The sequence below is a fragment of the Aythya marila genome, assembly GCF_965140915.1.
Source record: "Aythya marila genome assembly, chromosome: 27".
Lineage (NCBI taxonomy): Eukaryota > Metazoa > Chordata > Aves > Anseriformes > Anatidae > Aythya > Aythya marila.
In genome coordinates, this window is record NC_139068.1 from 3416237 (window position 1) to 3428868 (window position 12632).

The 12632-nt window shown below is 40.8% G+C and overlaps 1 protein-coding gene across 3 annotated transcripts in view; it reads left to right on the plus strand.

The window, feature by feature from the left end:
• The window catches only part of KDM4B (lysine demethylase 4B), a 90544-nt gene that overhangs the window by 25214 nt on the left and 52698 nt on the right, over positions 1-12632 (plus strand). For all 3 annotated transcript variants that reach the window (XM_082779888.1, XM_082779889.1, XM_082779890.1), the window contains exon 6: positions 10159-10208. In XM_082779888.1, the coding sequence (XP_082636014.1) occupies positions 10159-10208 (50 nt within the window). The remainder of the gene's footprint in view (positions 1-10158; positions 10209-12632) is intronic.

A 12632-nucleotide genomic window follows, 5' to 3' on the forward strand; every position in this document is an offset into this window, starting at 1 on the left:
AATGGGGGAGAAAGGAGAGGCAGAGGAAGGCCATTTGGCAGCGAGGGGCTCCTTGCAGCTCACAAATTTCCTTCCAGCCTCTGCTATCCCATGTAATCTGTTTTACAGCTTTGCAGTTTTGGATTGAAAAAGTAGAATTTATGGTGATGGTTGATTTATAGATTAACTGCAACACCATTTACTCTCAGGCAGATTTGGCAAAGCAAGACCCTTTTCTGTTGATAAAAGGGATAGAAGAAGGAACACTGATATTCATTAAAAGAAATCAAAGGAAAGGAAGATAAAGTATGACCAGGCAGAGCAGCTTTTCACTCTGCTACATCTTCCACAACTGCTAGGTGAACGCTGCTTTGGGTTTCTGCATTGAGAATTTGTGTGCATGTTGATTTTGCTCTGAGATTCATGAAAGGAGTGATATATTGAGATGCAGAGTTGCATCCCCCTGTAATTCACTGATAAATGAGAGCAGTGCAGCAGCGAGTTATTAATACAGCCTTTCAAGCCTCATATACCGCAGTCATTAGTTAATCAATACAAACCTCACTACGCTGCTGATATTCAAACGAGCCCTCCCCTGGGCTCCCCTAGGGCTGAGGGCGCTGTTAGTCCTGGAGGTGGTGCTGTGCCTGAAGGATGATGTAACCCTCACTAAAAAGGGGCCGGTGCTGCTTGGTAGGCTGCTTTACAAGTCCGAGGGATCGGTGTGTGGTGGGGACTGGAGTGTTTTTAATGTAGTTAAGTCACCAAACCAAACTGTACGAAGCACTAGGAGCCCAGGGATGTGTGATGGGGGTTATCTTCCAAATCAGGTGCCTGCAGTTGGAACAGGATTTTTCTTTCTAATGGGCTTGGAGTTTTATTGTGGTGTTACGCTGTTGTAGATCGATTATTAGAAGATAACTTTTCATGATGCAGGGGAGGCGTGGTATTCTGGGCAGGTAGGACTTGCACATTGCCTTTCTGCACTCACTCTCATCTAACACAGAAAATATTGTGAAGGCCACAGCAGACTCAGACTGATGGGATCAGCTGTGTAAACCCTCTGAGGAGGGGCTGTTGCTCTGTAGGAATGGGTGAAGTGACCTCGGCCAGCCAGCTGGCTGTTGGTATCCATTCGCTCTGCTCCTTTCACTCAGCTCTGTCACATCAGTGCTTTTTCTTCTTCTCCTCCCAGCTGATGTCCTCTGCTCTTTTTACTATTCTTATTCTTGCCTAAATCCCCTGCAGAAGATACAGTATTAGTACACACTTTGATACCATGTGATTTTTCAGTGTATGCGTTTTGCACCCATCTCTATTGTGTGTGTTTAGTTTCTTGAAATTAAAAACAAAATTTTAAAAACTCCTACAAGTTGGGGTTTGCCTGTTAGTGGTTGTTCTGAGCCTAGCAAAGTGACGATCCTTCTAATCCATGGCTCATCTTTGTGCTCTTCCGTAATGATCTTGAGAGGTGGTAATGCTGCTCTGTGATCTCATTCTTATTTTTATAGTGGTGTCTTCAAGTGGGCTCCTACTCCAGCATTTAATGCGTGTGCTGCCGCTTCCGCCAGCACTAATAATTCATCACAGCTCAGTAGTCCCAGTCTGGATTGAAAGAAGCGTGCCTTTGATCCAAGAAGGCTCTTGCTGAAACTCATTCTTGCGTTTTGAAAGTGTCTGCTCAAAGCTCAGGCCTGATTTGAAATGAAGATCTATGGAAGTCTGACAGGATCACAGATTGGTTTTAATAACTGAGCCTTTTGAACGGTGCACTCTGCCACTGAGACAAGATGGGAGGGAGAAGTGCTTCCATGCTTCACGGAGCTCTTTCAGCATGATCTGACTTGGGCCCTGGGGGAGAACGAGCTTGCAAATTCCAGCTTGGCGTGGCCCTGAAGCGGGTTGGTTCAGAGAAGGAACCAACAGTGGTACTGCAGAGCTTTGTCTGTATTCGCGTTTTGTTAACACATTGGCAGAAATCAGCGGGGATTTTTTTCTTTGCTCAGGAGAGAAAATTGACATTGGGTGACGCCAAGTGCAGTACAAGTGTAGTTTAAAATAACAGAGGCCTATCGTAATGGCAGTACTTAAATAGCACTCTGCGTCGTCGGAGTGCTGTGTGATTGTTAACTAGTTAATGTTCTAAGTAACATCTGTGCTGGGTTTCTAGCCACTTCATTTCTAACTGGACAACTGACGTGGCAAGGGGGATTGAGTAGACGAAACACAGGAACCTTTACGAGCTGTGTCACTGATCTTTATCAGACCTTAGCTCCAGCACTCCTAGTTCTGATGCCGGTGGAGCACAGGCACTGGCTTCAAAGGCGTTGCTGTGGCTTGTAACAACCTCGTTTGGTGGCTGAGGCTCATTACATCTTTGGAATGCTTTCTTCCTCCAAAAGGAAATGTGTGTAGTGGCATTGCATCTCTAGCACAGGGGGTTTCTGCATTCAAAGATACCTTTCATTACTAACCAACAGATTTCTTTTGGTCTGCTGTAGGAAGCTATTTGTATTCTTCTCCAAAAGCAGCGAGCAGGAGCAAACATGTGCTGGTGCCCAGTGAAGGAGGCAGCTCTCACAAGCCAGTTGGCACAAGATAAAACATCTGTGATCTCCCCTGGTTACCTCTTTTTCTCCAGGTTTCTTGAGTTGTGTTGAGGCCTTTTTACCGTGTAAGGGCTTTGAAGCACAATCTTTGCTTCTTTTTGTGTTGGTACAGTTTCCATTATGAAAGGAACCAGTAATTAATAATCTGATTACCAGTTTAGGGAAATAAATGTGATGTGAACAGGTTCTTCAAAACAAATAACAGCGAATGGTAAGAGGATGCATATTATAGTCATTCATCTCTGTTGAATTGTATACTAATTATCTTCTTGGCCAAACTGAATGAATAAATGATTTCATAATGTTTTCCCCCAAACACCTTTTCTTAGTAAAATACCCCCTTCATACAGCTCATTCACTGCATGCAGAAGCAGACTGTGGGTTTATTTTGTGCATGTGGAAGTAGAATCACTCCAATGTGATTTGTAATTTTGTGCTTTGTGCCCGGCATTTGTTGCTGTGAAGCTTACTGGACTGTTACATTGGTAGTCTTTCCAAGACCAGATGGTTGTTCATATTTAAACTCCCTGTTTTAAAATAGTATTTAAAAATTGCATTTGAGTTCTGGAAAAATCTTATATTCTCAGTTCTAGGTTAGTTCTAGGTTAGTGAAACAATGCAAAATGTTTAATTGCCTGGTTGTCTTCTGCACGGTCTGAAGTTTTGAGTTCAGGTGCACCTCTTGAAAATTTTTATTGCTTTAAAATCAGAAATTTAAAAAGCTGCTGTCTGATGCTAGTTCTTGAAACGAATGTCTCTAATACCATTTCTAGCTCATGGTAGCTTTAAGAAGAGCCTTTTGATGAGAGTGATTTAACGACTTGTGATCCGTAACCGTTGGTAATCTTCCAGCAGTTGATCCATTAGGATTCGATACAAAGTCCAGAGTGGCCTGAAATATCCTGCCTAATGTTGCTGCAGAACAAACTCAAGGGTTGTAATTGCCCAGACGTCAGTTTCTTAAGGGAAGGAGGAGGTTTCTCATCTTGGGTGTTCTGCTAAGAGCAAAATTACTTGCTACTTCTCGGTATTGTGGTTGGCAGTGGGGTTGATAATTAGACAGCTATGCTAATGGAAGAGGGATCTTATCATGTGGAATAGCCTCCACGCTGAGAGCGCTCACTGTTACCTTTCTGAGCAGGTTTTGTCCTGGTTTTCTTCCTGTGCTCGTTCCCATAGGGTTGCATTTGAGCAGCTGACTTCAGAGCTCATTTTTCTCTGAGCTTTAGAAGACAGGTTGATTTGGTGTGCTCGCGTGGTTGTAATCTTGTTCTGTCATTACCTATTTACTCCTTATTATGGCTTTTTGAGCAGATACTCCCAAGCCTCTGTGTTTATCTTTCTTCCTATGTGTATTTCAATAAAAATGTCATTATTTGAAATCATTGACACTGCTGGTTAAAGATACTGAATTCCATCATCTATTGTCCTGTAAAATGATCCATTAAAGATAAAACTGCAGACACTCAATAAAGGTTTTTTCCTAGGAACAAGGAGCTCTCTGATCCATGTGCGGTCTTATCTCTGGAGCACGTGTTTGCATTCTTGATGCAGAGGAGCCACAACAGAGGGGGACAGATGAGGGAGGCCGGAGATTTTTTCCTTTCCAAATGGTGATTGTGAGAAGTGGAACTGAATACCTGAAGTAAATTCACTGTTGGATAACCTCAGATACTGATGAGGAGAAGAAGAAGTGGTGTTGATTGCTGTCTCTTAACAAATTGGGAGGGAGAAAGGGATGAAGGACTGCTAAACGTGGAGGACAGTAAAGGAGAGGAAAAAGAGAGCTGGCTGAAGGGTAGGGAGCTGACAGTGCTCGCGACGAAGGAGCAATCCGTTCTTGTTGTTGAAATGCCTTTTCTCCAGACAGGCTGCAAAACCAGCTTTAAGAACAGTGCAGAAAAACTCTGATTATTGCTCTGAGCTCTGTTTTGACACTGCTAGGAGATGTATTATAAATACTTTACCTTGTAAAAAAAAAAAAAAAAAGGTCTTAGAAACAGGATGTGAACTTTGCAGGCGAGGAACTCCTCTGCACATAGTAGTGGCTCTTACGGCTTCTATCAGGTGATAAATATTCTTGATAGACTAAGGTTTGGTGGTTTTTTTTTTTGGAAGCATTTCTGCTGTCAGGGAGGCTAAAGACGTTGAAGGTTAAGGTCCAGATTATGCATTTACGGACACACTTTATCTTACAGAGATTGAAATAATAGCTTTTTATTCTGCCTGTCACCACCGAGAGTAGGCTGGCATTTGAATCTTCAAAGGGTCAATATTTTTGGCACAACTAAATCTGCTTTGAAGACAGATAACTAACCCCCCGCTTGATGTGTGGTCTTAGGCATTTTAAATGTGCTTTCGCTTTTTGTTTGCGTTCCTTATTTCAGTAATTATAGCGTGTTAAACTGTGTGGGCCCTGTTTGGCCAGACCTTGTGCAGACACTGTGAAATTAACTTTCTTACCTTCTAACAGGAATCGGGCTGAAGTGACATTTCTGAAGCTGAACCTCTGCCCGTGGTGCCCAATCCCCAGTAGAGAGCGGGCGCTTGCGGTTTAGTAATCTAGTAATTGCTTAATTGCTCCGTTTTGGCGAAGGAGAGGCCAAGCTGCTGACGTGCACGGTGTCGTAACTATCCAAACCTGTGCGCCTGTGTCACAGCTGTAGCAAGAAAAGGGCTTGGAAGCTTTGAGGGAAGCTTGAACTAGGAGACGGGATGCTCTGGTGCTCTGCCGAAGCTAATGATAGCTTCAGGTGAGAACGGTGTCCCTTAAACCAGGAGGAACTGGTGGGGAGGGCACGAGTTGGCTGAGGATTGCCTGAGGCAGCAGCGCTTTGTTACGGGTAAAATGTTTTAATAGCTTTTGAGACAAAATTGAACCATCCTCATCCCCCACTTTGACGAGGCAGCCTTAGGTCAGAATCTGAGCTAGCTTGGAAAGCCCCTGAAGAACATCTGATGCCGGAAAGCGGTGACATTGCAGCAGTGAATTCCCTCTTATGTCATCCTTTAATGGCTTCTGAAGCAGTCCTTGTATCCCAGGATGGCCGGTGTACTCTTTTTTTTTCACTGACGCACTCATTTAATTCTTAACTCACAAGACATTTGCTTATTTATTTTCATTGTTCCCGATAATAATTCGAAGCCATTAGAGGGGAAAATTGTATTCAAAAATGCTGTTTCACACTTTATTTGTTTGATGATTTAGAGCGATAGAAAATAGCACATTTGCTGGCTTTTATAGTCTGATAATTATCCACATCCATCAAGCCATTCCAGGGGAATAAACAAAACACCAAGAAAATTACACCGTTAATGACATCCTTTATGGCAAATAGGAAGGATCTTTCGCATTAAGGATAAAAAGGGGACTGTCCGGTTAAACTTATTACTTGTTAACAAAAGCAAGCTAGCACTCGATGGGAATGATCATCTCACACGTTTGTGGCTTTGGGGCATGTACCTTCTAGACCCGTCATCCCGATGTCTGGTAATTACCATTAGAATCAGGTTTGCAGGATAATCAAGAACTCCGAAAATTAAACGGAAATAGAGATCAGATATGCTGGAATTAGGTTTCGTGAAACAAGTTTGGAAGCTGAAAATCTTTCATGTAGAACAGTGAGTTCCATTTTCGTACAAGTGATACTTAATCTATTTCAGGGACTTGCTCTTGTTTTAGTAGAAAGAGTAGGAAAAGGTAATTTAGAAGGATCAGTATATTACTTTCAGATTGTTGACTTCAGGGTAAGATGACATTTGAGTCATATAGCTGTAAGTTTTTTATCTTGAGGGTTTTTTTTTTTCTGTTCTGTAAATCTTGTGTTCCCTGGCAAGGCAGCAAGACGTTATTCGTGCAGTAATTCAGCAGACTGCTGCGTGGCAGCTTTTGGGGTTAAGTTTGGCCCTTTGAACCAACCAACCAAGGTAAGGCTGAGCTGACCCTTGGGAGCAGGTACTTGAGGTGTGATCTCTTGGATTGTCTGCAAGCCCAGTTTCTTGGAAGTTCAATGCACCTGAAAGCGGTCGCTGGTTTGGCACTGTTTGCACCAGTTTAGCTCTTACTGGGGAGCCCAGATGAACCAGAAGGGACAGATACTGCACTTGAAGCAGTGGCTCAAGGTCAGCATTTTTGGCACTGTTGTTTTTTCTCTTGGCTGTTGCGGATGTTTTCTCTGAAGCAGAAGTAGCCTATAAAAAGATAGTTATTAATAAGGGCTGTTAAAATATTTATGCTGCCAGCATCACTTCTCTTTAATTTTGTGGCTGTTCAGGACGACAGAAAATCCTTGCTCCATCTTTGCTGTGGTTGGAAAGAAATGTCTGCTGAAGGCTGTGTCAGAGTTAGGTCTGCTGTGCTCCTGAGTCTTACTCGGCCAGATGGATGTCGTGAAACTGCTTCTGTCAACAGTGGTGAAGCATCGGGTAGTTGTCAGCCTCGTATTCCAGACACAGCCCAGTTTGAGAACCTTAATGGAGACTGTGGTTTATTTTGACCAATTGATGTAAAAGTCCCAGTGGTATTTTTCAGTGCTTTTTCTTCTCTTTTCATGTCTTTGTAGAATGCATTTATGCTATCATCTGAATGGGGAAGGAAAGGGAAGCAGTTCTACATGTGCTTTTCTTTTTTCTTTTCAAGATTTTTGATAGGATGGCTTTTGTTTCTGGTATTTATCCAGAGGAAACCTATTTCTGTTAGTGTTAGGGCTGGGGTACTAAAGGAAAAAGAACCCTACTCTTTGATGAAAAAAACCCTTGAAGTGTTCGAAGTGATGCGTATAGAAAAAGAAGTAATTGGCTATGCATTACCATGTGTAATCTTGGCAGCTGTCTCTGGAATTAAAGATATTTTGCTGTTGATCTGAACCCCAACCTGTGGGTGCAAGAAGGACGGTAAGAAATCGTCTTCAGTGACAGTGCTTTGTCAGTTCCCTCTGTCAAGTATTTTGTTCCTAATAAGTGCCTGGCCGTTTTTCACAGTGAAAGCGGGAGGATGCTACCATAAGGTCTTACACAAAAGGCAGCCCTTTGTGGATGCTTATATGCTCAATTACAATACTCCTTTGATTGCAGCAATTTCGAATCTTTCCATGTCACCTCCATTGTTATTCTACCTTGTAATCAATCATTTTATGTCTGATCATATACAGCTAGCTAGCTCAATCTGTGCAATGCTTGCAGAAGCCTTCTGTTTCTATTACTGGTTTTAAATAGCAGCCCAAATTCTTTCTTTATTGCCTATCTTTATGTAAATCGGTCAGATTTGTGAGTGCAACTTAACGCAGAATTTGACCTACTCTTAATTCTCTTCTGCAGTTAACTTTGTGAATTTCTAAGAATACATTTATAAGGATGTATAGACTGTTTCCTAAAAGACTTGGTCCAAACAAAGAAGTTAATTTATAAAATTGGAGTCAGCTATTACCGAGAGGCTGTTCTGTGGTAGGGTGTTCTGATTTGTGTATTATTATTCCATATAGTTCTTGTTTATAAGCTGGAAATTCCTCCTTTCTTGCTGGTTTCTATCCAGGCAAGTCCTTTTTCTTTGTTTCTCCCTGGACTGCTCTCCAAAGCTCAGCTTGGCTTTTTGCGGTCTGCAGTTTCAGATAGCACAATAACCATGTTCCAATATATTAAACTTTTAACATCCTCAAGATTCAATTAATCTTATCTTTACAACTCCCAATTACAGACACTAATTAAGTGAAGGTTGCATTGTAGACTGGGGATATTACATTAATCATCAGCAGCCTTGTAGCCATAAATTAGTTCTTTCCCAATCCTTCAGCATTTTTCCCAGAAGAAATGGAATGTCTCATTTCCCTGTTTTAAGGGACATTAATCCCACAAAGGAGCTTTGGATCGGGATTAGTTTTATCACATTTATGTAAGTGATGAATGGTCTTTGTAAAATGGAAGTTACTAGCTTTGTCCCAGACAAACGAAATTGAATTGTTTGACAATTATGCAATTTAAGGCACTGTTAAACTTTGGTCAGAGGACATTGGGAGCCCTTTGCTATTATTATTATTATAGCCCTTTGTTTATTATTTTATAAGATTAGGTGCTACACAGTGTTTTCCCTTAGATTTTTTTTAAGCCATCAATTTAAATCGGCTTAATGTCTAAATCTTTCTTGAAGCATCCTATGTATGATTTCTTTCCTTGGTTATCCTTTCCAACCTGCTAGATCACAAAAGGTAAATTTTTGTTTGTGGACAAAAGCAATATGGGATATGACTCCTTTCTTTCTCCTTACTTTGTAAATAAACTTTTAAGTTGAAAATTGAGAAGCTGAGCAAGGGGACGGGCTGAAAGCCCTTAAAACTTTGAGAGATGCTATCATTAGCAGAGCAATACTCTTTAGCTGTTGTTGAGATCATGCAGTTGCCTGCTTACAATATCCTGTTTTCAACTTGTTATAATGAGACGTGATGGTTTTGACAACTTTATTGAAAATAACAAAAATAACTCATTTTTTATTATTCACGTCGTGCAGAAGTTATAGCTAGTAATAAATGTAATTCTCACATATAAATTTTCAAAATTCTCTCTTACTGTTACAAAAATGAGTATGAGAGCCATGTTTAATTTGATGCAGTGTGTAAACAACAGTTTAAAAAATTCCACTGACATTATTTTTGTCATCTTTTTAAACATGTTTAAGTATATCACGGTATTCAGTTACCTTGTAGCCTGAATATATAAAATCTTGACACCTGAATTTTGCTTCTGTGAATAACTTCATATAACTTCGTATAACTTCAGAGCAGTAAGCTAACTAAGAACTTTTGGGAGGCAGAGGGGGAACACATCTGAAACTTTTTTTGCACTCTTTCTATCAGTCATACAAAGCTTTCTTTAAAATGTTTAGAAGTTGTTCCCCATATCCTTTAATGCTGTTTTCCTCACAAGACCCTGCTTTTTCCATTTACCTCTTCAAGAAAATTACCCAAAAGTTTAATTCTGTTCCTCTCACATCAGATACCACAATCTAGCACATAGACAAGGATTGACTGCTGTTGTGAATAGTACATACTTTTCTGAATAAAACCTAAAAGTTTTGCATTTTTCTTTGAAAAATGTTTATCTTCATTTCCTGTAGGTATGCCAACACACACAGACCCTCCCTCACACCTTCTCAGCTTCTCTGAAATGTCTTACTTGTTAATCTTTAGCACAGCCTTATGGTTTTATTTTGCAGCTGTCTTTCCTGTGGAAACCAAGCCTGCTGTTCCCTGTGCTGAATTATTTCTGTTGTATCATCGCTTTGTCACCTCAGTTATCCCTCTACCTTATGAAGTCCTGTGATTGTGTTTTAAACAATCACAGACAAATATCTCACCTCGTGTAACGTGTCTGAGGGCTTTGATGGGAATACTGGCTTTCCCCCATGTGTTATACTCATGTTGATACCTTCCAGACCTCAAAATTTTTGGTTATGTTTCCAGACGTTAATTGTACTTGTGCTGTGCTGAAAGTTATTACCACGGTTGTTTTTAGCCCATTTTTATTTCACTGTTTTTAGGTTGCGGTATGATTTTTTTGTTCTTCTCTGACTTTCTCCTAGGTATGCCATTCCTCCAGAACATGGCAAGAGGTTGGAACGCCTGGCAAAAGGTAAGCTTAGCTTCTTCCCATCTTAATGCTGCTTGGACAAATACACAGGTATCTTCCTAGTGAAAATTAAAGCATCCTAGAGGAGAATCCTACCCTTAATTTTCAAACGGATTTACAAAGAATTGATTTTGAACTGACAACTATAATTTACTATTGCGAGAGCTGCTTGATGAACCTGCATTGGCATAATAGTTTCAGGGGCAGAAAGCTTGTCATCTTGTCAGAAGCGCTGTGAACATTTCCTACCAGTGCAACTGTTTTCTCAAAGCCTCAGACTTCTGACACGCTATGGCCCTAACTAAAATTGATGGAAAAAAACTTGATTTTTGAGGCAGTGAGACCATGTGTGGGAAATGGCTTTAATAAGAGATGCATTGTGCATCTCCATGTGTAACAGGAGGTTTGTGGCAGTGACTTGAGAACTCTTGCTCCGGATCTATGGCGTGTGGCCTTTGGGGTCTTTGTGATAATTCCCTCCCATTACACACATTCTGCTGGGAAACAGTGTGGTATAAACCATTCTTCCTCACTACTCTGTCAATGTTACATATACAGCACTGGCATTGATTACTTTTGATCTTAACTAGGCACGTGCCTACAAATGCAGCAACAGCATTCATGGAGAACAGCTAGGGGAGTTCTTGCTTCCCCGTGTGATGATGCACAGTGTTTGGCGGCTTGCCTTTTATTCCAGCCTCGTCCCTCTTCATCTTCTTAGTACAATAAAGTCCATCTCAGAAAGCAGGGCTAGCTTGAGCTGTGATAAACTTCCACCTCTCACCAGGCTGGCTGTAATTTTTGGCTTTACAAAGTGCCAGCCTCAGCTGCCGAAAACCCTGTGTGCGTGTTGTTGCCTGAGTACCTGCCAAGGTCATCCTGCAAGCTGCCTCCTGCCCTTGGTGAGAACGGCGAGCACAGACATCAGTGTTCTGGTGTGGGCACTTCTGATTTCCAGTTGGTAACGGTGGAAGCTTCAGGAAAGATGACTGACTGCAAAAATACATATTTTTATTTGTTGATGTTGTGTTTGTGCTTTGTTGCTATTTTTGCGTACTTGCAAATGTTCTGAGTGCTGCCCAGCTAAAAAAAGCTGCTGTCCCAGAATAATTAACTCAAAATCTACACGTTTCATCTTCGATGAGGCATGCTTTAATGATTTAAATCTGTTGTTGAAGATAATGCTGCAAAGGCACTGCTGTACTAAGGCAGGAAGATCTGGAAGGCTGCATGTATTCTGATGCAAAATAATAATAATATCGGTAAAGTAGGTATTCATAGGAATGGTGTTTCTTGCTGACTGTCATTATAGAGATTGTTTTTCACTTGAATAAAAAAGGGGAGAGTGTTGAAGGGATCAGTTGACAGTGTAGGATAAATATAGAATAAATGGGTATAAATTTCCTAGGGCATGGTTGTATTGTCTCTTAATGCAGAGGAAAACAATATCCCTAAATATTACTAATATTAAAAATTGTTGCTCAGGAAAAGTTGTATTTCAAAGTTACTTCGGGTCTGCAGAGTTCTGTTTAATCATTTGTCAGGTTTTATGGAAGCTACTGTTTCATCTATTAGAAAGTTAATAAATCTAGATGACTCGTGTTCTGTAGAATCTGAAATATCACACCAAAGTCTGACACGGTAATATTAAGACTCTTGCTGTTTGTAACTTCATTTTACTGATGATCAGTTTTGGAAGCACAGTGATGGCTGGCAATAAACCGGACACAAATTATCAATGATTTATTTTATGCTGGTTGTTGCCTTATGGAAGTTGGGATGAGTAATGCTTTAAAACTACAATGAAGCAGCATTACTGCTTGGGCATCCTCCCTGTCCTGTGCATCAGTGGTCTATGCTATGAAGAGGTTCACTATGGAGAGATGAGTGTGCAATTAATATGGAAAATGAATAGCTGAGCTGTAAATGGGCTCACTGGGAGAGTTGTGGAGCCCATGGAGAGAATGTTAATGTGTTGCCATGTTATTGGTGCTAATCACTTAAAATGTGCTTCTTTATTAGTGGCTTTAATGAGAGCCACTTAAACTGTGCATTAAAAAGAGGAAGTGCAGAGAAGGATGACAGACTGGGTAGTAGACAGTCATAATTGTAATTGAAATGCTTTTAGGACAAAAACATAAGAAAACTTGGAATCCAGCAATCCTTTTTTCACTTTCTGAAGCCCCTTCCATTATGTCCCATCAATTAGTTTTGTTTCCAGAGCTTGGTTGCCTTTTTTTTTTTTCTTTCTTTCTCCTAAATGGTGGTGTTTTTTTTAATCCCTATAAACACATAATTTGTTGATTGAATCACCCGCACACATGGTCTTGAACACAGTGCTTTTACATCGGTCTTGCTGATGTTTTGGGGAAGGCAGTACTGACATCAAGAATTTTGTTTGGTTTTTACCCTACTCTTAATTATTTG